General features: G+C 37.8%; 1 protein-coding gene across 2 annotated transcripts in view; it reads left to right on the forward strand.

Annotated features, from left to right (window-relative positions):
- Nucleotides 1-26,641, forward strand: part of SMOC2 (SPARC related modular calcium binding 2) — a 149,140-nt gene that overhangs the window by 107,018 nt on the left and 15,481 nt on the right. For both annotated transcript variants that reach the window (XM_074864808.1, XM_074864809.1), the window contains exon 9: nt 2,617-2,699. In XM_074864808.1, coding sequence (XP_074720909.1) covers nt 2,617-2,699 — 83 coding nt within the window. The remainder of the gene's footprint in view (nt 1-2,616; nt 2,700-26,641) is intronic.

The following is a 26,641-nucleotide window of genomic DNA, read 5'->3' on the forward strand; positions in this document are numbered from 1 at the left end:
TCTGAAAAAAAGATAAATCATTTGTCAGTGAAGCTATTCCAGAAAAAAAAAAAAACATCTCATGCTAGAGTTAAAATGAAGATATGTGAATGAAGAACCACTCTAGGACATGTAAGACAGTAAAACTCAGAAAGAAATAGGTGAAGTTGTGGTATAAATCTGGCTTTTATGAAACTCTAGAGGAAACATCTAAAAGGAAATAAAGAGTACAAACAACCATTCCCCCAAAAGCCTATCAGTATGGTCCTAACCATCCAGTTCCCAGTGCTTCCTGGACATCACAGGGTGACCCTCAGCCTTTTTGCTCAGCAGGGCCACGTGCCTGTGTTCTCACATGTGACTTTTTAGCAACTAGGATCATGGGCAAAGTAATCCCCAATTCACTTGCACAAGGTTCTCTAAACTTAAAAAAGAACATAAATCAGTGGCTTCATGAGGCTGCCCACACTGTAGAATCCCTGTGAAAGCTCTATCCTCTATTGCTTTGCACACCTTAGTAAATCTCAGTGCTTCCATCAGACTGCTCAGAAGTGTAAAGCAGCCTTCATAAGCCCTTGCCAACTCTAGATATGCATTCACTGCTAGGGATCCTTTCCCCTTTAAAATTCAAAAGAGTAACTTGGGATGTCTTTTGACTACATTATTTTTAACCTGACAGTGCTCCATTCTGACATGTTATCCCTTTCCCAGTCTTTCCCCATGAAAACTGAGGCAAGTGTGTTTTTCTTATCAGTTCTTAGCATGGCTGTGCCTGTATGGTAAATTTCTAATTATTCATTTTCTTTCTTTAGTTGCTTTAAAGAGTTAAATGTAGACTTTTCACATTGCAGCATTTTAACACCTATTGGGCTTTAGAAGATTTACTTTGTATATGATGAACAACATGTGTATTTAACAAAAATATAAGCCAAAAGGTTAGAAGAGTAGAGGCCAAGAAAGAAAGTGTAGGCACAGAGCAGTAACAAAAACAGAAGAGGACTAGGGGAATGCAGAGTCAGTTATCAGATTAATTGGGGACCAGGCTGGTTGCCAGATACTGCATTAGTGAGTGTTGCTCAGAGATTTCTCTTTCACTCTTTTCTTGGCTGATTGAAGTGGTCATCCATCAGGTATCTGAATCCAACCTATGCTATCAAAGCAACTTCTATTCCCGCAGTTCTTTAGGTTAAAAAAAGTGCCTGTAGCTCTCCCATGTCCATGAAAACAACACTGTACCTGTTTGCAGAAGCCAAAATTTGATGGGCCAGTGGTCAGTTTCATCAGATGATGTCAATATAAATTAAGTACTCAAAGGAAAATAATATTGCTTTTTATTCATTCTGCCTGATAATTAAGATCAGAATACTTAGGAATTGTTCTTAAGGGCACTCTGGCCTGGACCGAGGACATAACCACCATTTAATGCTTTTAAAAAAAATATTTTGTTCCAAAATCTAAAATCTCAGTAAACATTATTTTGGGGAACTTAGAATAGGAGAATTTCAAAGAAAGGTGAGCAGTTATATAAAATATGAAAGAACCTAGTTTCAGTGAACAGGTATATATGTGAACACGCATGTATCTGGACAGAAGTCATGTTACTAAGTGTGTTTAACTGAGAATTGAAACTTTCTCTGAAACACTACACACTAAATTTTGCAGCTTCAAGCTACTTTAGGAGAATGAGAAAGTAAAATTTCTCAGAAAGTGATTCTGTCAAGCGGAGTGGAAAACCACCATGCATCTAGGACACAAGAAAAAAGGAGAGATTCAGCAGCAGATGCTCCTGTGCCTCCCAGTCTTGCATAAAAGATATTGCTAGTGGTGTTGTGTAAGTCAATGTTTGTGAAAGTACAAATAGCACAGAGTTTCTTGTTACCAGCTGGACTAACAAAGTGACTTCAAGTAAACTGAGACAGCGTAGGGGAACCAGAATATTCAAGTACCAGGTGGAGATTTAGTCTTTTTCACAATCCATTTTAAGTAGTTTCAGCTCAATTCTCTTCCTTCTGAAAACCCGATCAGTTCTTTGCTCTTGTTCAAAATGTTAGCAGTTCATGGTTAGCCCTTCTTATGTAAACAAATATTTTTATTTTAGAGACAATGCAGTAGCACATGGCTTTAGAGCTGCAGTAGTAGCTAACTACAATACCTGTCTTGCTGTGATTTTGAAATTGCTTCTCTGGTGTTTTGCAACATGAATACTGTGTCAGATGTCAGAATTTGTTATATTGTTGATGGGTTTTTGATTTGGTAGGTGGGAGGAGAGCCTGACTTTGGTTTTGGTTTTGTGGGTTTTTTGTGTTTTTTCAAAATTATTTGTTATTATGTGTTACTTTATAGCAATTCCCCACAGTTTTCTCCTTCCTCAGTTCTCCTTCCTGTAGAATGGGCTTTGGAATAGATAACAATTTTTTAGTTTAGTATCAACCACAGGAGAATAAAGATGTTCTGGTTTCTTTGAAGTAAGTGGAAAATAGGCAGATGAATTTGCATTGCCCCTTCTGAATGAAAAACAAACTTATTCCCTGAATAAAAGAAGGTACAAGTTTAATTTGAACTACAAAATTGAAAATAGATTAGTTCTAAATAAAAGTAACCTTGACTGGGTCTATTCTCTCTCTGTTTGTTCTTTAGGTATGAACAACCTAAGTGTGATAATGGTGCCAGAGCTCACCCAACCAAAACAAAGGATTTGTACAAAGGACGCCAGCTTCAAGGTCAGTGAAACAGATAAATTTGGTTTCATGCATTCCAATGCTTTTTATTCACTGCAATAAATTAGAAAGCAATTTTTTATCCTCTATCAAAACAATGCACCTTTTAGATATAACTATATTGATTTGCCACTGACTGAGTCTTTGACTTTAGAACAGGGTATGTAAATATGTCTTGGAATGTTGTCAGAGAAAGTAAGGCTCATTTTTCTCAGTAGTTTAAAGGCAGTCACATTTACTTACTGGAATTATTCCTTGCTGTTGTCGTAGCAAAGAAGTCAGCAAATATGTCCATACTTCATAATCTTTGTTCTAGAACAATCCATGGGAAATTGGCTTCTACCTTCAAATCAGTCTAAAAAATGTATCATCTGCTTACTTTTTTCCAAGAGTACCCATGTCAGTTTACCTCAGAATAATATTATTTTATTCTTCTCTGTTGTAGGAACAGACCTTGGTGTTTATTAGATTTTTCATTATTTTACACTTTTTATAAGCATGTGAGAAATCTTATCTCCATATAGTTGAGCACAGAGAAGTCAGTAGTCCTGCTTAATTTTTTAAATGACCTTTTAATATGTTTAAATAACTTGAGGTGTAGCAGGTTTAGTGATATTGCACGTTATGAAGGAATTATGAATCACTGTCAGCGATTGTAAAGAATAGAAACAAGCAAATAACGTGGGCAGATTTCTTGTATCATGAAAAATATTTCAGTTTAGCCACCCAGAGAAACATCTAGACAATAATTCTGAACTAAACATGCCCATGAATGATGAAATGCATATTGAATGAAGCATGTCATGAAACAAAATTAATTACAAGGTATAATAAAAAAAAGTAAGAAATATGAATGATATGGTATTATACCATATACAATTATATGTTGTGTTCTACATAGAAAGAAGTCAATCATAGGATTAACTGTAAGCTGTCCAATTACTGTGGCTGTAAAAATGGCAAGTGTGACCCAAAAACATATCTAGCTAGGTATGATGGGACAGACAGATAGGAGCAGGACAGACAAGGCAGACAAGGAAACATTCATGGCCTTTTAGATAGCCCTATTATTTTTTCTGGATTTTATCTAGAACTGTGGGTACAATTCTGGTCATCTGTCTTCAGGAAAATGAATACACAGGAGAAGTTAGCTAGCACTAATGTATCAGGGAAAACAGCTTCCTTCCAAGAGAAGGCAGCTAGCATTTGCTTCATTTAGACAAACAAGATGAGGTCTGGATGTGATACTGTTCCTCTGAGACCATGAGGAAGAGAAACTGTTTTCCTCCGTGACAATTTTGGCACAAGAAAAATAGGTATGAACTACCCTAAATGAATTTCACCTGGGAGCTGTAAAGTGGTTTCCAACTATTAGTGAGGCAACAGCCTTCTAAAGGACTAGTAATGGGGCAGAAAATCTGGTTAATTTTTTAGGTAGATCTTGACTGCTTTATGAAAGAGACAGTGGGAGACAGGGTTGAATGAGTGAGGTACTCCACATTATGGCTTATCACTTAAGGTACTGAACAGATGATATACTGACAGATGAAAAGCTGATTTACACTAAAAATTCACCTTGGAGCATGAATTTCATATCTCTTACCAAATTGTCTCCATTTCTGTTCCTTCAGAAAAAGGATGGAGCATGCCTGACTTGCAGTTTTGGTGTTTAGCTGCTCACAGATTTCAGCAAGAACCATATATGCCACATAAATCCTCATATATGTGAAACTTAGTAGCAAATACACCTCTGTTGACAGTCATATTGATGGTATTTATCCATCATTTTGTCAGTCAGTACTTGCTTACTGAAGTTGCTTACTGCTGTTGTAACTTCAGGGAAGTTAGCAGGTATTTCAGGGATAATTTGGGAAATATTTTGGACCTTACTGCAGCCTTTCAATACTTAAAGTGAGCTTATAAGAAAGATGGGGACTGACTTTTTAGTAGGGTCTGTAGAAATAGGACAAGGAGTAATGGTTTTAAACTAAAATTGGGTAGATTCAGACTAGATATAAGGAAGACATTTTTTACGATGAGGGTGGTAAAACACTGGAACAGGTTGCCCAGAGGAATGATAGATGCCCCATCCCTGGAAACGTTCAAGGTCAGGTTGACAGGGCTCTGAGCAACCTGATGGAGTTGAAGATGTCCCTGCCCATGACAGGGGGGTTGGACTAAATGACCTTTAAAGGTCCCTTCCAACCCAAACTGTTCTATGATATTTTACAATCCTTATTCCTTGGAAACCAATGGAAAATTGGGCATCCTCAACAGTTTATTTCAAAGAGCACTTGCATAGTTACAGTCTTGGATAACTACTTGATTTCGTGTGTGTTTTTTCTGAGTGAAAAGAGTTTACACTCAGAAGAGAGTATAGCAGAGTGGAAGCTGAAGAAGCAAGTCTTGCACTAGAAGATATCACTTGCTGGTCACTTACCTTTTGCTAAAAATTTTGAAGAAGCATTTTCTAGCTGTAATCTTAGAGGGAGGATGGGCATGTGAAGGGTTTTAAACTTTCACCTATCTGTTATACAAATTGGTAGTGCTTTTATACGGTACAGTAATAAAGATTTATCCAAAGTCAAGATACTTTTCCAGTGAAACAATTAACAAGAACTTTCCATGCTGTAAACTCCTACCTGATAAATTCATTTTCATTAAGTTAGGCAATGGTCTTCTGATTTTCTTTTTCTACTTTGTGGTATTTTGCATTATGTGAGCTTTAGTCCACAAACCACTGCAGCAGTGTGAAGTCATAATTAACATAAATTATTATATATGACATGGATTTGCTCTCCCATTTCTTCTGTTGCTTAATCTTTGACTTCCAAATGCTTTATATTATTTTAAAATAAGACAAATACCAAAATTTCCTAACATTTCTTAAAGACATATGGGCTAGCAAGAAGAACCTCCGTCTTCTACTCTACAGCAGCAGAGAGTAAGTACATGCCCATAGAATTTAACAGGGGGAAGAGGTTATTTCACAGTTGCAGTTGTGTTAAGGCGTTTGTTTTTCTTTCTCTCAAGGCTTTCTCTTTTCTCTCTCTTGACTAGTCTATTAAATGCCCATGTTCTCAACTGGCAAATTTCTTATCATACAAACACTACATCAAATAAAAATGAATTCAGTTTACTTTAGATAGTTTTTTGAATAAAGAAGGTTGAAAGAGGATCTTGCACAGGTGTAGCTAGTTGTTAACAAGTAACACATAAAATTGCACAAATGGCTAATACAAATCCACTTTTTAGTAGAAATGAACCACTGTTACTCTAAGTTTCTCTGTTGTAAGCAATGTTGCAAAGTCGTGTTTGCATTTGTGTTGTCTCAATTTAAATACGACATCTGATTGCTGAGTGGTGCCAGGACTGAATAACAAGTAGGTTGTGTACTTACTTTCAAGGAATAATACATTTTTGAAAGGATGGGTTTGCTTGATTTGCAGCTTATACCCACAAAAATGCAGTAACCCTGGGTGAAACCACTGTGACTGCCTGCTGTGTAAAACCAAGAAGATTTTAAAACAATTACTTTACTACTATGAATGATCTTAAAATAGGATAAAACCAACTGGTACATCCTCAGGTGGATTAAATTGGCATAGTTCTCCAGCTATGTTGATTTATACCACCTGAAAATTTGAACCCATTATATGTTAAGCCAAATATTTTTAGCAATAATTTGCAAATAAATCAAGATGCAGTTTTTGGCAAACACTGGTATCTTGTTAAGGCAAAATTGTAGAAGGTAAGGGCCCCTTGGAGTTCATGGCAAAATTCCCGCTGATTTAAACCAAGCTAAGAATATATCCTCACATCCTAAGGGTAACTTAATATAAAGCATCTGAAATTGAAGGTTAATCTAATGTTTGTAAGAACAATCCAAGCCACCTGTATCTGTTAGATTGGGCTGAAAGTTATATAATAATAAGTCTTCCCATTAGATTTCTAGTCCATTTTTTAAAGCCAAAGCATTTTTCTGAGGTTACTTGTGGTTTTGATCCTTCTCAGAAACTAGTTATTCTGAGATAATGAAAATGAACCCAAAAAGGAATCTAGATAATGTCACATACTGGGGAAAAAGGAGGGTTTTTTACTTTTCTCACAGTCAGTTTTCAAAAGTTTGTATTTTGACCTTTTGTTCTCCTCTGTGTTATACAGTAAAATGGAAGCCCTGTGATGAACCAACATATTCTGTAAAGGGTCTTGAATGGTTTATTTCATACTTTTGGATAACTGGTGTATTAAACAGAAATTCAGTTTTCTACACAAGCTGGTCAAGAGCATTTAAAAGGGCATAGCATGAAGGCTAGTTAAGCTAAATCTATAGTATGATGGAATTAGGTGTAACTGCCTCTGTATTTTCCTAAAATCATGAGTGGTAATAGGTCAAATTCAGCCAAACTGAAGAAATGTCAGTTCCTGGAACTGTATTTTTTCAGGCTGGGTCTATGGGTGAAGGTATTTTCAAGCATTATATGTATTCACTAGTTTTTAATAGTCAGTAAAATATTTTTCAGCATGCACCCTCAATATATATATATATTTATATTTATTCAATACAGATATGTATTTATTTATAAATTATATAAACTACTGTACTAATATATTAACTTCATTGTAAAACATACCCAAATACAGAAATTAAAAAAGGATGAAATGAAGATGAAATAAACACGTTTTTAAATATTATTTATTAATAGTACAAAAAATATTTTCTTCTTTCACTCCAATTCATTGTCTTGTGCCCCCTCTGGGGTATGTGCACCCCACTTCGGAGACCAATGCTTTAGACGATTGTTAAGCTACCTGTTCATAGAGCTAGTCTTCCCTCTCTAAGCAATCTGGAAGAAAGGGACTAGGATATGTAAGAGAGCAAGACATGATAGTGTATTGAGACAGTGCCAGACCACTCAGCTAATTTGCCTCAAGGGCAAATCTTTTTCCTATTTAAAAAGTATGCATTGAATGCAAGAAGGCTGTTTTAGGCTCCACTATGTGTGAGGGCTGGATAAATTTTGGATAATCCTTTATATAGGTTAAGATTTTTGTATTCTTACTTAACCTGGGAATTCATCTGCTTTTCCTGTAATACAATTTTCATTACCAAGACCTGAAATTTGAAAAGTGAGTGGAAAATTTTGAAAAGTATTATGGGAAATGTGATTTTGCTCACACAACATTCTTTAATTAGAAGTACCCTTTTCTTTTGTGCAGAAAAAAAAATAAATCCAAATGAGTAAAAGGCACACAAGCTTGAGAGAGACACAATGTCAAGCTGGATTTTCAGACTTTATTGGGTTTCTATGGTTTTGTGGCTTTAGGTCAGACCATTAATTTTGTTTACATTTCATTTTGGTTTGTTTAAGTTTCTCCTTCTCTTTAACACAGTATGTTTTTTGAAGTTCCTATAGTTAGTGATACTTCCTTTCATACAAAAGGATAATTTAGGAGGGGAAACTGTAGTCTGGAAATGACAGTGCCTTATAAACTCTAACAGTAATGCAATCTAGTGACTTGGGTGAATGTGCAGATTCAGTAAGTCCATCTACTAAAAGTCCTGAAAATCTCCCTTTTCTATTATTTTCTCAGAATAGCATAGCTCTTCATTGCTGAATATTTCCTTTTGCTGAGATGCTGATCTCAGTTAACCCAGCTGGAATCCAGTAGAATGCAACTGCTTGAAGTTACTGTAGATTTCTCAGTGAAATAAGATCAGCATTTCACTCTTATTTTTGTCCTCCTGGCAATCTCGAAGCTCTCTGCAAAGCCTCCCTTCAGATGCTTCTCATTACAATTTTTGATCCTAAAGCATTTCTCCAAAAAGATGGGTATTTCAGGTTTTTGATAGCACTCAGTTAATAATCATCTGAAAGGCTTCACTTTTTAATGTCTAGGGTTTATTCAGTGACACAGTAAGGATCCAAATTAGAAAAATTGGCATCTTTGCTCAGCCTTTATGAGACAGATTTCTCAGTTTGGACAAGAATATAGACCATTGCCCCCTCCTCTCCACAACCCAAAACCAAAAACCAGTGCTTTCCATCCAGGGCCTAAGCTCTGCTGATCACTGTGTTGGTACTGTGATGGTCTACAGTTTAAGTCAAGCTAAGAATGTTAAAATATTACTTAATTGAAATGTCTTGATACATGTCCCTTGTATAGTCAATCAACTTAATAACAGAAAAATTCCCTTAAAACTTTCTTACATATGGTTGTGTTGAAATACACGTTGTTTTCTGAAAGTTTAGTTTAACCTTGGCATTCAAGCAGTTAATATTTTCTCCTGAAAATCATGCATGTTTAACTCATTCATTATTTCACATTTGTGTTATTTAAGAGAAACAGAAGTATTCTAACTGTCCCATTTTCTTGCTATTGTAATGGATTTATTTACTGTGTTTCTGATGGGATAATCCAGCACTGACCCTGAACAGTTTACATTTTGTGGAGCAAAACTCATGATTTAAGTTATGGGCGAATTATGTGTGGATAAGTACAGTTTGCTTTTGGTTGTTGGCAGTCCATCTTTTTCCAGAGTTAAAGAGAAATAATCGGAAATGCTCAAACCATGGTGATGCAAGACCCACAGGCAAACAGCCATCATATAAACTGTCTTACTTCAAAGGCATCTTTAAAAAAAAGTGATAGAGGCTTAACTGCTTTTTCTTCTGAGGTACGTTTTATACTTTAGCAGTTGCTCCACTTTTGACCATAAGCATATCAGATTTCATAAGGTACTAGACTATTTCTCAGCTAAAATGCTGAGGTACCGCCACTGGTGTACCTCATCTGACTTACTGTATTTTCATACAGTTCTTTGTTTCCTCTGTGTAGTCTGGTACTGGCACCTAGTACAACACATTCTTAAACATTTGAATGACTAAAACTTTGCTTGTTTTTAAAGATATCAGTTAAGTAATTTATTATTTTTGATAATAATGCAGATTATATACATATGCCTGCCTTCTCATGAGCTTCAAATTGTTAGGTCATTTGGCATGTAACTTTCTCCACTGAGCTGTGATTTAAAAGGATTATATTTTTATGATGTAACCAGCTTTTTGGCTGCATGAGCTAATATTTAAAATATCCCTTTCTGCTATTGAATCTTAAAGCTCTGAGTTGTCAACCACCCACTTGAAGCTGCTGGCTGTTTTGAATGAGCCTGGAACCCTCCTCCCTGAGTGCTATACTGCTTTATTTACCAAGAGATACGTGGCAAAAAGCCTCTATATGGAGCAGACCTGCCTAGTTGAGTGTTTGAACTATGACCAGGAAACATTGGTGCAAAGGCGGTGTGAACCTTCATGGCAGTGATGGCAGAACTGAATCGCGGTGTGGCAAGGATGAAGGAGGGGGCTTGCCTAGAGGCTGGCAGGGCCTGCAGGGAGGATGGGAAAGGTGAGGCTCAACAGCCTGAAGGGCCAGGCTTGCTCCTCCTCAGTCCCATAGTGCTGGGGGAGACAAGGGAGTGGTTGCTTCCACTTCCAAAGCAGTAGCTATCTCGTCTAATATAGAAGGCTGCAGGAGGAAGCCTGACTTTCCAGTCCTCTGCTATCCTGAGCAGCTGGATGCCTTTCCAATACCATAGGCGTCATATAGGTTAGTGACAGCTCAGTGAGGGTCCCTTTCTACGTGTTATGTCCACTGCAATTATCCTGTGCTGGCAGCCTGAGACAGATGTGGTGGGGGATGCTGACTGGGCGAAGATGTGTTTGTCAAAGTGGAGATCTGTGTGTCCCACAGTCCAGTAAGCTTAATGCAACTCCAGTGCCCTTGGTGGATCGGAAGAGGGTGCACGCAACACACAGGCTGGTATCACCAGCCCTGGCTCAGTCTGAGGGCCCACACTGTAACACCAAAGTTTATTTAAGTACTGAGCAGTGGTGGTCTGGGGAGGACACTGGGCTAAGGCAGTACTTCTCATGACTGCATAGGTCTACTGGTCAAACCTCCGTATAAAGAGGGAGGTCTGCAGCAGTAAGTCCTGAGGCCACTACTATGGCTTCAGAGCAGCTGAACCTCCAAAGGGACTCTGTTTCTTTGACCTATAACAGTTTGCTTGGGCTTTTGGATTTAGTAGCTTCAATACTACTACCTTATTGTCTGGCTACATGATTACATTGTAGTCTCCCAGTGGGCAGTTTTGCTCCAGAGGAAGGAAGGCCTGCAAATTATTTTTCGAAGCTCGGCTGATCACATTTATTTCCTGCACAACCTCTTCTGTCCATCTCCCCATCCTGTCTTTAATTACTGATGGTCTGGCCACAGTTCTTCATATTGTTTTATTTTTGCCTCAATCTGTAGTCATTCCTTAACAAATCAATATGATTTCCCCAACCTAAAGCAGAAATATTAATATCTGAAACAAAAAAAAATGCTCAAGCACATAAGAGCTACTGTAGCTTCCAGTTATGTGTGTATTTGTCTAAAAAAATTGCAGTGAAAGCATTTGAGCTACTAGTAAAGTGCCAGTGAAAGGCACAGCTGTGTCACAGCTAGCAAAAGAGAAAAGCTGGCTAATTAAAGGTGGTGCTAGTGGCTCAGCAATAGCATTTCATTCATTGGTCTATTTAATATTAACCTATAATTTTATGTTTATTTTAAAGGGCTATATTAGGACTAATAAACACTGACTTCATTTGCTTCTCAGCATTAAAAAAAATGCTGGAGGCTCTGCCAAATAATGTAAATTCTGTTTCTCACCTCACTTGTTGCTGTCCTCCCTTTCCAGACAAATCCCTTGTTAAGTAGAGCAGCCTTGCCTGCTGTGCTGCTCTGTGCCATTGGGTCCTGCTCTCAGTGGGAGCAGTGGGACACCTCCAGGGTACACATGCCCAGAAAGGGAGAATGTTCTCCTGTGTCTGTCTGGCTGCCTTCCCAGTAGGTTGTTACCCAACAGCTCTACAGTCACTGTCTCTGCACCGGCACTCTCCAAATGGGTTTCTGATTGTGTTTTTTGCCTTCTGGGCCAAAGAATGATTAAGTAAGATAATGCTTTCCCCCAGAAATGCCTTTTCTAAGTCTGAGAGGATATCAGAAAACTTTCACTGACCCTCATGAAGCTCTGTTGGTTTACCCATCAATGATGTAAATATGTAGACAAATGCTGCTGCCTGCACTTGATGGTTTTGCCATTGATTCTGATAAAGATGGACCCCTTTCTTCCATCTTTACTAGGGAAGTTATTGTTTTGGAGTCAATGTATATATACATACATAAATATATATATATAAATACACACACATAAAACATATTTGTTTTCCTCTCAGTGAGAAGTAATAAGCTAAGTGAAACCTGTTCCACCATAAAACTTCAGTAAAGCTGAAAAAAGACATTTCAGAAAGATATTTTAATTCTTACCTTTAATTTTTCCATACAGTTTAATCCATAAATTTAATCCATAATTTAATACATATGGTGTTCTAAATCCAGCAATAAAAAAGCTTTGGTTGAACACATTTGGTTTTCTTTTTCTTTTAAAATACAGAACAGCATCATGGATTACAATCTCATTATCATGAGTATTATTAAGTCATGGAGCTATTTTAGAGAGGTTTAATTTTTTTTTTGTGTCTTTTACTGAAAAGTTTCTAACCGCTCTGTAAATCTGTGCTTATATTTATCAGTCCTCTACCTCCACATAGTGTAATTTTGCTTGGATATCTCCGAACTGCTTATAGGAAGGAGCACACCCATTAACAATAACCAAAACAGTGAACTTCCTACCTAAAAGCAAATGTGGTCTTGAAAGACAGTGAAAGTTTGGACAGGCTTCGTAATGCCATGGCAGATTAGCCTGTAACAAGAAAAGGTAGTACATAGCCCTTCTGGATGAAACTCAGAGTGCATTACTAGTCAAACCACACTCGGCAGAGTAGGAAAATCTATTATAGGCTTGTAGTCATCACACCAAAGAAGGGGAAAAAAATCCGCAAGGCATTCATTCTTACCCATCCAAGCAAATGGTAATTTTTGTAGTATCTAAAGGTAGAATAGAGATTTTGATATTGAAATATTCAATGATTTCAGATCCTTATGCTAGAATTATATCTGTGTGTCCCATTAGTATCTGATTTAGATTGAATCTCTTTCTGGAAGTGCCTGTCTCCATCATCTGTAGAGAGAACAAGAATAAGTTACATCAGTAGTTGAAAATATTTTGATAGCTCAGGTTAAATGGTGTAAATGCCACCTTACCTGAACAGATCATGAAAACAAACGTGTTCCACAAGCAGTGAGATGCAGCCTGACTTTGTCTTTGCTGTGGTTGATGGTATTCAGCTGAGATTGGATCACACAGCAACATTTTTTTTTGCACTGTTCGACTCTGAAGTGCTTTTAGCAGGGAAATAAGTCTGACAATACTAATAGGGTATGAGAGCATCTGTTTGAAAAATGGCATTTTTTCAGATACTCCTTTATCTCACTTAAGTATTTGGAATATTATCTACACTGTGGATATCGGGTCAGGGGGAGGGGGAGAGGAATGAGTAATGGCTCCCTAAAACCTATTTAGTCTAATGAAATCTTAAATTTCCTTCTCCTTAAACTAGCATTCCATGTAGATTGCTCGTCCCTGCTTACTGCTGACAAGCCCCAAGCCTCTGTGCATGGACTAATACTCTATACTTGAAAGATTTCTGTTGGTCAGCCTTCAGCTGCTCAAAAGCACATAGCATTGATCCCTCCCTGGGAATAAACAGAGATGGTCTAGAACTGAGAACTAAGAGCCCTTCCTTTCTACTGAACATTATATTTATTCTCCTTTTAACTTTATTCTTTTTTTTTTTTATGACAAAAAGATGAAGAAGGAAATTAATTTTATGTGAAATGTTTTGATGCAGAGATTAGCCTAATCAAGAAATCCAAAAGAAAGTGCAATACGGTGCATGTTAAACAGCTTTGTTTCTTTTAGAAAGGGCTCTGTGCAAAATATATGTGAGTGTTAAGAAAATCAGGACACTTATTGTCTTTAAAAGAAATCTGAAATTTACAGTGAGAAAGCCTCAGACCCTTTTAAAACATCTGCTTGTAAGTACATGACTATAGATACTGAGGTATTGTCTATGCCCAGTATAAAATCCTAGCATAAACAGAGTGAAACTTTGATCACATTGGAACCTAAAAGGGATTAAAATATTTGCCCTCACTGAACAAACTTTGATGCTGTATTCCTAAAGCCACTAAGGTTCAAGAAGTACATTTAAAAAATCTTGAAATAATTTCTGGTACAGTAAAGACATGGGAAAGGTATCTCATAATAACTTGGGGCAACTGGATTGCAGTTCCTGGGTGAGGAGTAGAAAAACCAACACAAGAAGAGGGAAAGATTGATATAGAATAAGCTCAGTGTTTTCTGCCAGAATGCCTGCAATCATTATCATCTCACAATCTGAATGATGGCAGGAAAAACTCATATAACTGAACGGAAAAGGCGAAAACCTTTTAGTCTGCCAGAGCTGTAATCATAATGAAAAATGACACCTGAACCTTATCGTGACAATGAGTGGGAGTCACATAATAAGACACTATTTCCTCTAAGATGTATAGTATGGGGCTTCTCCTTTTTCATCTGATAGAGTATAAACTGAATAAAAACATGCCGTTGATTTGTAAGGCTGTTCCCTGCAAAATGGATATCTTGGTTTGTTGTGTTTTCATACTTGGATACAAGTTCTCCCTGATTTTCTGGCAGAAACAGCTCTCACGTTTAATCTGTGGATAGGGAAAAATAAATATTTTCATTTCTGAGTGAATATATATCTGCAGCTATATTTTCAAGAGGAAACAACAATGGTTAGGCATTTATTCTTTGTGTCTAGCCACTTGGAGAAGTGTTCCAGTTTTCAAATAAAATGAACACTTAGTTCCCAGTGAGTTCAGTGGGATTTTCAGTTCCAAGCAACTTTGAAAATACCTTGTACTGATAATAAACCACCCTAGTAATTTTGTGTTTTGTATCAAATAGTGACTTTTTGAAATCCAGGCAGAGTTATGAGGTTAGGGCTTGTGAAAAATTAAGCCAGTGCAAGACTTCCCACTTCCTAACATTTTGAGTAAGTTAATATATAATACAGAAATAACATCAGTTTTGACTGATGAATAATGACTGAAAGTGTCAAGCAATGAGTTTAGCTCACTTGTCAAGGAAAATGAACACGATGTAGTCAAAATTCTTGATATTCTCATCTCACATCAGTAGGTATATTTTTCTGAAGAAAATACTTCAATTTTAGCCTGCTGCATTAATCTTTCTGTCCACTTACTTTTGAGAAAAAGGCTGTCCTGCCAATCAGAGAGTATATTTGATGCTCACATTTTCTAGATACTAGCATGGCTTACCTGAGAAGACCTATGGAACTGATCACCAGTGTAAGAGGCAAAATCAATGTTGCATGCTCTCACTGAGGTTGTTTTTATTTTAGAAAGTAGAATATCAGTATTAAGCAGAGTTTCCAGCTGAGGTTCAAAAGTAATGCCAGGTTATCTCCTCCTAGTCGTGCGGGATCAAAGACATGATTGACTATACATGTTATATGTCTTGGTAAGGAAATGCTGCAACCTTGATGCATCTGCAGATAGAGGACAACATACCTGCTACTATTAATATGGAGAAGTTGGGACCAGATGAGCTTGGGAAGTGTCTGTGTGTACTTAATTGTTTGTATCACAGTACTTTATAGTTTTATAGTTTGGGATCCCGGTGTTCTGGGCACCATGCAAACACAGAATAAAAAGATGATGTCTGGAAAATTTGCAGCCTAGATGATTGCAAAGCCACTTGGACAATGGGTGGACAGATGCCATCAACTGAAGATGCAGTGAAAGTTCCTGCCAATTCCTCAAAGTGCTTTAGTGTGCCAGCATGTGTCACCTCCATTTCACATTGGCTGAGCTTAAGCCAGCTGACTTTCCTCCAGGTCCCCTTTTGCATCAGGTATTTAGACAGTGGAGAATGCATTTCTCTGGGCTCAGTGAAGACATGTAGAACAAATATTCTTGTTCACAAAGATGACAGTGTATACAAGACTATCTCAGTGGTTTTCAAATACATGATGTTATTCCTTTGGTTCAATACAGCGTGTAGGCCTCTGCAACTGAGAGGCCTCGAGGACGAAATGGAATTACTCCATTGAAGCATCTGGGAGTTCTTTCAAAGTATTCAGAATGCTTCACAAGATTCAGAAATTTGCTTCTCTGTAGCTCAGCAGGAGTGCTACTGTTCATAGATTCCTCATGTTAGCATATGGCAAAAATCCATGAATAATTTCGGGAAATAAATTATTCACAAATTTTGCCCTTTATGCTTGTGAAGTTCTTGAATTTGTTTGCTATCTAGAAATGTCTGCCAGTAAAGCCTCTTGATCTGAAGTCATCCACAAGCAATTCATTGTAAATATTCCTAAAAAACAATTCATGACCTGCTGAACCCTGATGCTGCAAACACTTACCCACATTCTTCTTGTGATTAGATCCATTAAAATCAAAGAAACCTTTACATGTGGTTGTAAAGTTAAGACCAGGCATAAGTGTTTGTAGGACAAAGGTTTAGGTTGGTTCCACAACCCTTGATATTCTGTGTGCTATGTAGTCTCTTATTGATAAATGAGAGGCAGGCACTCAGAACCAGTGGAAAGTCAGTGTTTTTCAGTCCCAGGGTACTACTACTCCTATTCTCTAACTGCAGAGTTACAGAATCCATCCTTATGAGTCTCAATTTTGCATTCTTTGAGTATATAATCCAGATTTGCTGGTAGTGATCCAACTTGAAATTAGATTTGTAACACAGTTAAATGCAAAGCAAAGGTTATTGAATCAAATTCATTTAAGAATCAGAGTGAATATTCATCAGCTTTTTAAATGACTTATTCATCACTACAGACCCTTCTGTGCTGTGAACTTTATAATGGGGAAAAGCACCAATAAGCAAAGAGTTCCTGGGTTTTGTAACCATCCACAGTTATAACAGAAAACTTCTACTAGAGCTGGGCAGATTTATTCAGAGAAATAAACCTGGAGTTTGAAAAATTTAGCTAACTCTCTGAAGGGAAAAGGCAGAATATAGGCATAGCTATTAACTGGCATATTCAACAATGTAGTTAGCTGTATTATATCTACTACATATCTGGTGGTGAAAAGAATATACTGCATTTTGGATTTGACTCATAAATTGCATTTGGCATTCAGTTCTACAATCTCACCTGCCATTATTCCTATGTGTCTATCATTTTCAACATTTCAAGCAGGAAGGCATGATAAAAAGCTTTATTAGTTGTGTATGTGTGTGCATCTAAATAATCACCAGTGACCAAAAAGATTTAGTCCTTCATGTATGCTGGAGATTTTCATCCCCCTAATTTCAGTTCAGAGAAGTAGTATTTAAATGGTCATGAAACAAGATCTCTGAACTTCTGAAAAGAGAAGATTCCGGATTTTCTGTTAAGATATGTAGCACATATTTCCACCCCTGGAAATTTTTCAGTGTATTTGCTACTTGATCCATTAGGCTTTGAATGCAGAAAGTAAATTTTAAGTTATTTAAAGAAGTATTTTATTACTTAGAATTTTTATGTCCCTCTGAGATCTGTATAGCTGAATTCACACTATCGAAGAGCTGGAAGGATACAAAAAGTATTCCTTCTCTAAAATATTTATACAAAAGAGTTTTGGATTCTTTTTCCCCAAATAACACATGCTTGTACAGAGTTTGTGAAGGTGCATTGGGGTATAGTTTCTACTCGTGTTTGTTTGGGGTGATGTGTGCTTGTAATTTTACAGGAAGAGTGTGCTTCTGATTTATGCAGATTAAAATTTTTGTATGATAGCTTACATAGCCCTAAATTTAAATCTGTGTTTATATTAATATGCACATGTGTACACACAGAGATCCTCTTATGCCTTTCAGCTCACGTTCCTATGAAAGGATCTTAAACAGGTTCTACTTATGAATATATTGAAGCTCAATAAAGAGTTTTCTCATGTATTGAGTTGAACTGAACCCATTCTGAGCTGTATCTTTTTTCTGCTGTCTGTAATGAACTGTTGTGACATACTTTAGACATACAATTTTCCTTAGCCTCACTCGACTGTGCTATTCAAAATGAAGAAAACGTGGTTTTGCTATCAGAATTTTAAAATTTGTTGTGTCATTTTATTAAGAATAAGAAAAATAAGTAAATAACATATTATGTCATTACTTCCTCTAACATTAGATGATATCATCCATTATATAGATAACTGGTTGAAAGTAGCTTTGTAAGTGATCTAGTAAATAATAGTTTATTGGCATGACTGACTGTTAACTTGCTCTAAAGATTTTTGTTTTATTTAATCTGTAAAACTGCGGTTCAAATTCTGCTTCTAATTCATTGTTTTGAATTGAAAATAATCTCACTGTAACCAGTTCTGTTAGGGTTTAAAGTGGTAGAAATGACACTGATAACCAGGACAGTATACCTACTGATCCCTACAAAGAGCTCAGTATAGAGAGCTCTGATATTTTCCTTAGTATTTTTATTGCTTTTTATTTCACAGAGGGGAAGAAATAAGTGAGGTTCAGTAGCAAGGCTTGTTAGAAAGTTTCAAGAAGTGTGTTACAATCCAGGTATCTCTCACAAATACTAACTTTTCCTGGAGAGTGGTGCTGGGACCTGGCATGTACATGTCATGTTGTCTGCTCTCCAAACATCTGAGCAGAGGTCCTTTGCTTCTGCTCTCCTGCTCCAGAGCAGGGCAGCTCAGATGGCAGACTCTGGAGGGCCTGCAGGAAGTGAGATTGGGGTGACAGCAGCTGTGTGCACCCCTGTGCTGAGATGAGTTGGGACAATTAACTCCTTCCACATGTGACAGAAGCCAGCTTGCTCAGGCTTGAGTTTGGGCTGGGGGTGAGATGTGATGAATGAATTCTTGGTATCTTTCTGTCAGTGAGACCTAGCAGGAGTTTTGAACTATTCCCTACCAGAGGTGGGATTAACTGCTCTGGCTAGCCCACCTTTCCTGTAGGCACTTGTATGTGCCTGCATTGTTTGCCTAGGGGTTGTTGTGTGACACATTCCTCCGGGGAAGAAGAGCTACCCTATGCTGTGTTGGTGAGCTCAACAGCCTCAGGCAATGTCAGGTTCACTGCACGAATGATATGACTAATGATTTCCATGCGCCTTAAAGCTACTGAGTGGTAGGTTACCATGTACACCACTAGAAATGGCCATATTTTTCATTCCTTTGTATCTGCTCTGCATACTTATGTTTTAGATTTATCATGCAGATCTATTAACAGATTGGAGTCTACTTAAGCATGAGAGAAAATTTAACTTTCTAGCCCTTACAACTGCATCTCATCATCTTTTCTCTTAGAAAAGCAGGAAGATTGCTTCTGAAAAAATATGATTGATGCAATTTATGCTGTATATATATAAAAGGACTACTTTCTGTATACAGTATGGGTTTTTTTCCCCTGGCAAGCCAGGACACTTAGTTAATTAAGAACTTTTGGTAAATATCTCTCTTCCTCCTTAATCGTTTAGTGGAATCCAAGTTTTCCTATCTGCTTGTGCAAAGCATACTTCAGTGTAATTAGAACACCAGCTGGGCTGTAGAGGTTGGGATTATCTAAACTACATAAACAGCACCTACAGATAGTTCATGCTCTAGATGTTATTGGCATTGCCATATCGATTTGAACCGAAGTCATGGATAAAAATAATTAATATTAGATATACAATCCCAATGTCAGATTTTGAAAGGAAGTATGTTTCTCTGACTGAACTTAGTTTGGTTCCTACTGAATCGAAGGAAGATAATCTCTCATTAAAAAAATATCTTTGTTTCCTGAATTACTTTATTTTTTACCTTTTTTTTTTTTTTTCATGAAACGCCAATGCTTTCCTATTGCAAACTGAGGCAGTTTATTTTTTTGCAAACACTAAAATGCCAATCTGTTATGAGCTGTTTGAAATCATGTTCTCTGTTTTGACTGTCCACTTTCTTTGGCACAACGCTGGTTTCATCCTTTGTCTGCTGTGTTTCTTTTTCCCTTGTTCTTGCTTCTTGATTAAAAAAATCAAGGCACACAGAGCCACAACATCTGTGTCTCACATGGTTACAAGCCCATTTCATTAGTTCTATGAGCTGTGCAGGATTTATACATAGCATTTTGTTCACTTGATGTATTTGTCAATAGGAAAAGTTTAATCCAATAGGGATTATAAAAAATCACTCATTTGAAGTTCCTATAAAAAATTGATTTCTTAAGACAGGTATTTTGACCCCTGTATTAACAGGGTGCACAGTTCTCTTGGAGCCAAGCTCGTGGTTCAAGGCATGCATCACACAACCTTTTTGCAAACTTGGCAACTGAATCAAGGAAAGAGATTAATGTGCGGTCCAGTGGCTGGACATGTAAGGTCCAGGAATCAGGCTTTAATTTACAGCTCCCTGTATGGCTTGGTAAAAAAGAAGGCACACTGCTGTAGTGCTGGCATTTCCGATGTTTAGAAAAGCAGGGCTCACTGTTCATTGCAAGTTGGTTTTACTTTTGAAGTTTATTAATTTCCCGGACATAGGCAGGTGGCTTGGTGAAACTGGGGTTATTTGGGAAAGCAGGACTCTTCTAGGAGAGTAAAAACTGTATGGTTTATTCTACAGTGAAACCTTGTTTTGTCAAATTCCTCAGCTGCTGGAGCTTTAAGCCTTGAGACCTAGCTAAGCTTTTGGGTGAATGCTTTGTTGTTGCTAGCTCTCGTTCATATCTGGCTGTGGGGGATCTTGCGGGCAGGCTCCACTTGATCGTTTCTTCATGTGGAAGGCTGGGGGGGGCGGAAGGAGGAATGTGAACAGATACACACTGCTCTGATTCTTTACAATCCACCCAAGGAAAGTCGCCCTGAGAAGCAGGTCAGAAAACTCTGGTTTATGTGAGAGGAGAGGTATGCATTTCTTATCATAAAACTGTTACCTGAATGAGTGTATTAAACCTGGACTCCTTATTCCAAATCAAACCTGGTCTTCTGGAGGAAGGGTGAAAAAAACCCCACATTAGACCCACTGGATCTTACTGTAATTGCAATGTTATGCCATTTTCTTAATTCAGGAAGAGATGGCTGATATACAGAAAGTGAGCTCATTGTGGGGTACAGTGAATGTCTTGATGCTGAAGTTTTCCCTCCTTCTACAATGAATTTCAGAAATTGTTCAACCATGCAGAAAGAGAAAGGTACCTTGTATGCCTTATATCTCAGATGGCACTTGTAATCGGACCTGTTCTCAGTCCTAATAGAGGAATAAATTTTTTTTTAAAAAAATAATTATTTACAAATGTTTTTTATATTAAAGTAAGGATTCATACCCTGTGCATAGGCTCAAGTCAAGTTTCCCCTCACAGATTTGCTTTCTCTCTCAGTTGTTTAGCTTCAGCACTTTCCCTTAGAAACATTTGTAATTTGGAGACAAGTAGGAATTAATTGGATTAATTTGCTTGTAACCAAACCAAAATTTGAACTCCTTTCTTCAACAGCAAAAGATTAATTCCCCAGCCCCTCTGCCCACCATTTGCCTTCTTTGTGATTTATCTCTGTTTACAGATAAAGCAGAACACTTTAACACAGGACAGATAAAGTGAGGACATTCTATACTCCTTATATTTTCAGTAGAGACTACAGATAAATGCCTGTCATAAAAGAAGAGCAATTTATTCTTAAAACATGCTGTGATAGCTAGGCAGTTTTATTCTTTTGCAGTTTCCTGGTAACCATTTCAAAACACATCAGCAGCATTAATGGAATCTCTCAAATACTTGAGAGATGAAAAGTGATCCTTTTCATGCAGAAAAAACAGAAAACAGAAAAACTAAAGGTCCCTAAAAAATTATTGTAAAACTTCAATGTGCAAGTCCCATCCTCTCCCCTTCTCTTGATAGATGTTTCTATCTTTATACATCCATGAAATTCATAGTTCAGGTTGATTCTGCTCCAGCAGATCACAGGCATCAGAACAATCCAAGATACATTTAATATTACAGACAATCCTAGGTGCTTTACTAAGTCATGTCATTAAACGTAAAGTTTGGTGATGTTTTTGAAGGTATGGTGTGAGAACCCCAAGTTTCCTTTCCATTTAAAATTTAGAGAATTGAATGAAAATTTTTCATGAAAAGAAAAAAAGGCAACTGAAATGAAGCTTGCACTCTGTGTTGTGAATGGAAATATAGCTATCAAATTGAGCTAGAACCACTGATGTATCCTATGCTTTTTGTTGCCCCTATGAATGAGTTTTCCTTTTGCTCTCTCCCATGATGTCTGAATGTTTGGTTCCCTCCAGCTCCCTTATTTTTTCTACTGTGTTCTGAATTCAACTTTATCCCACTGGAAGTTGTATTGTCTACCCTCTTTATGTCTCCTAAGTGAAACATTTATCTTGAATAATAGACAAGTTAAATACTCAATTTTAAATAGAATGTATTTAAAGTTAGAAAATAAGATCCAACAGAGTTAGTGAGTTCCTATATCAAACAACAGGCTTCTCTTGTGTATATGCACTGCTGAAAAAAAATTTAAACAGTGGCTTATAGCATGGCAGAATGATAAAGTGCTGCTTAAGCATCAGTTCCCACAACTCTGTTGTTTGGTAAGGCAGAAAGCCTTGAGTCCAAAACATGCAAGGCAAAAAACTTATTTACTGAGAATTTGACTCTTCAGTATGCAAAGTGCAGTGGCCTTGGTCCAGCAAAGCACTGAAGCCCATGCTTTTATTTAAGCTCATGAAATCATTTGATCTAGTGAAAGCACTCTGTTTGTTGACCTACTTGCCAGGCTTTTTGGAAGATGTTGGTTGCACTTCTCTACACCATGCAGGGTTAAGCCCTAATCTAAAAAACATTCTGTCCAGTCTGACACTATTGTTATTTTTCTGAAGAAAATGTTTTAATGTAGCAGTAGAAGTGGTTTCTGACACTCTCTTTGTTCTGAAGAGTTTGCTCACAACAAAAGGAACCTTTCTGTGGATACACAATAGCTCGATGATTAGAGCACTCAGCTGAAGAGGAAAGGACCTAGGTTCAAATCCCTGATCCAAACCAGACAGAGCAGGGAATTGAACCTGACTCTCTAGTGTCAGAGATTAGGGTACTCCACTGGGATAACAGCAAGCCGGGTTTCAACTCCCTGCTCTGTCTGGTTTGGATCAGCGAGTTGAACCTCGGTCTCCCCCATCTCAGCTGCGTGCCCTCACCACCAAGCTATTTGGCCAAGATGGCATGGAGTGTTTGTTCTTTAAAAAAAAAAAAAAAAAAAAAAAAAAAAAAAAAGTGAAGGAAAAAAATAAAAGCAGCTCATTCTGCATCAGAGTGAAATACAAATTACTCAATCCTGACACTTTTCACATGATGGAATTGTTGTTTCCTGGCCAGGCCTAGAGAGAACTACTTCGTGGTCACATACTGAGAGCACCAGAAGCAGTAGGAAGATGTAAAAACCCTGTGTGTCTGCAAATGCAGCTCGAGATGCAGAGATTCAGCCATGTTATCCACATAGCTTTGGCAGAAGAAGAGAAAGCAAAACCACCAGAAGCCTACTCATGTGAATGCCAGAGCAATCTCAGTGAACTAAATTTTGTTTGGAGGAGAATTGGGGAGGAAGATTAATATTCTGTCAGTGTCAGTGCTGTCAGAGGTGTCTGTGTCAGAGCACAGGCTGTCCGTGTGAGTTCACTTGAAACTTCAAGTAGCTTTTTCCCCCACTGTTTTCTATACCTCTCTTCTTGCCCTTGGCTTTCTACCTGCTTCTCTCTAATTTCCATGCTTGTCTCCTCCTTTCACTACCTTTACCATATATTTATGGGAAGCACCTTCTGCTTCCCATAAAGAAATCGTTCTGGCTTAAGCTCTGATCTTTGTGATGGCACACGTCGTTGGACTCTGCTGCAAAACCCTCTGTGAATATGCTTATATCAGATCACAGAAATGGATGGGTTTTAACTGTTTATCTTGTCCTTGTAATCCACATACACACAGTGAATTTATTAATCTAATCCCAGACATTTTTAAAGGTTTAAGGATCTCTTTTCTTATTACTTTCTCTTCTGCCTTTTGATTTTAACCAGCAGTAGACCACCTATTGATTTTTGACAATCTAGCATGGGAATCCTTTTATAGCCATCTGCAGAGGACTTAGTTTACTCTAGTCATATAAAGTCCATGGACTGAAAGTCTGTGTCTGTTTGAATTTGCAGTGTTGGGTATCTCCAGTTATGGAGCATGGACCTCTAATTTTGAATAAGAGTGCTTTACATTAATTCGCTTGAGATGGAAAATAACTGCTGTTTACTAAATCAACATTAGAGTATGAATATTTATACCAAAGAAGTATTCACAGGAGAGTTAGAATGGAAATGTGGGGTGTTATGAATTATAATCAGAGTCATTATTTCAGTTCCATCTACCAACAGGCAAGCACTTACTGTTGCAAAATTCATGGCTGGAAATCAGGTTATTATACAGGCCAAGAGGGACTCAGTTTTGCTGGGTATGAGGATTTGGGATGCTGCCGTTGTTCATTCAGATTGTATTTTCCTCTATCCCCTGCTATGTCCAGGGCGCAAAGATATAATGTGATGTCTTGTTTCCATCTCTCCCATTTACACGGCAGCAGACAGCAAGATGCATGAGAACCTCCTTTGTGTATTGCTGTTGCTGTGTTATCAACAAATGAGATTTCATGGCCTGCTCCAGAAATAGGACACACATGCTCCTATAAGTGTGCACACATGCTTAGTCTTGCAGCAGTCCATGTCACGTCAGCCTGTGTATAAAATGGGGTCATGCTTTTTTGCAGACCAAGCCTGACTGCTGAAGGGATGTGATAGGGTATTTCTCTATCTCTTCATTTCCTCTTGAGTCAGTAAGCCTGAGATGGTTTTCACTTTTCAATAGCCTCTCTCCTCAGCCCTATTGAATATTACCTGTTAATACCAAGTGACTCTGGGCAACCTGATTAGCATTAAACTCCAGAGCCTCTGCTGAAGTTGACAGGGTGGGCTTCTGGACAAATATAAGAAAATCCAGGCCTTGGCATGGCTGCAGGATATTCCTAGCTGGGTTTCTGACCAAATTCAGGACGTGCAGCACACAAGGGAAACAGACCACACTGTACACAGTGAAACTGCCACACAGTGTAGTGGTCCAGTGAAGAAACTGTCCTCATAATCCATAAGGGAGTGCTATCATGTAATTGGATCTCCCTGCTGTAAAATGACCCAAGGCACTTTGTAATCAAACTGCACGCTGTAAACGGATGCATTGCATCCTTCCTGGCAGATGCTTTAGAACCATAATTACAGTAATGTCCATCTTTAATTTACTCCATTGTGCTTCTGTCATTGCAGGATCTTTGCTACCAAGTGCTGTGCATTTATAACCTCAGTGCTTACTGTAAATTGCAAATTAAGAGTGGCATGATTAACTCTGATTTGCCCTGCTTTTTGTGGGATGAAGTCAAGCTCATCATTACTTGAACATTAGTTTATTATGGTTTAATGAGGTACACAGTGTTATATTTGGCTTGGGGGATCCATTCCAAATGGGGGTCAATTTGCGAAGAAAGTTAGTTTGGAAACCTGGTATAGCTACAGAGATTCTCTGTCAACCCTGGAGAAGTGAGCTGAATAAGGAGTGGACCTTTGTTTTTAAAATAAATGAGTAATGTCAAATTATTAAGGCTTGAGCATTCAGGCTATCATAATATGCCCACTTCCTTCAGCAGGAACTAAGGGCGTTTCATTCTTGCATAATATCATACCTTGTAAAAGTTTTGTACTGAACAGTTATAACGCTGTATTTATGCTTTTGTATTAGTCATTTTACATCTTTTTTATTTAGCAGAGGATGAGCCAGTGAGATTTGAAATGGTATTTGCAGAGGAAATCTGTCATGTTTAATGGAAAGTGTCCAGGAAGGTAACACAACTGCCAATCCCAAATTAAATACTACATAAAGAGAGATAGATTTTTGTGATGCCAGGTTTCCAAGGACTGGTTCATTCCAGTGTTCAAGTAATGCTTTAGTGGTTCTTGCTGACTCTTGTTTCTCTTCAGTTACTTCCAGGATTTCCATTTTATAAACCTCTTTTAATCACTGCTGTAAAAACTCATTCTGAATTAAAATTCAGTATATAGTTAATGTTCCGAGAAATAGCCACGCCTGCCTCCCCTTATTCCCAGCTTCTCTCTGTGTTGAAAATCCATTTTCTAAATCTTTCATTTGCAATTTATGGGAGGGAGAAAAAATAATCAGATAACATTGATGAAAATTTGTCTCCTAATTAAAATACAGTACTTGTAGGTATCTGTATAAGCAAAACACAGCATGGGTAAAGATTCTGATACTTCATCTGACTGCTTGCTGCTAGATCTATATATCTATAGATCTATATAGCTAGATCTTCTGCCTTCTTTCTGCTCCTTCCTTCCCCATCTCTTTTTCCATCTCATCCTACATCATCCACCAGTATACTTTGTATCTTTGTATCAGTGACTTAGCTTCATAATTAGTGGTTCTTCCACTGCTTTCATTTCCACGATAGAGAGGCACCAAGTCACTGCATCTGTGGGACTCCCCATTTGTGCACCGCAGGTTGGGGTTGCTCTGTACCATCTGCATTTGGATTTACAAAAAAAAGAAGTGTCATGTTTCAAAGGTGCATTTGAAAAAATCCGTCATGTATGTAACACTCTTTGAGGGACTGATAGGTATCCTTAAGGAGTTCTGACCTTACGTCTCCATTCATCCCATGTTATGACAGTGTAAGAACCACAGACTGGTGTGAAGGTTCTGCTCTTCTCTCTGAAAACCTGGTAGCACTCTGTGGGCAGGGAGTCTTCGAAAATAGCTTTCACATAAATGTGTGCTACTGGGCCAACAGTTTCTAACTCAGCTCTGAATTTCCTCC

The sequence above is a fragment of the Strix uralensis genome, chromosome 3 (genome assembly GCF_047716275.1).
Source record: "Strix uralensis isolate ZFMK-TIS-50842 chromosome 3, bStrUra1, whole genome shotgun sequence".
Taxonomy (NCBI): Eukaryota; Metazoa; Chordata; class Aves; order Strigiformes; family Strigidae; genus Strix; species Strix uralensis.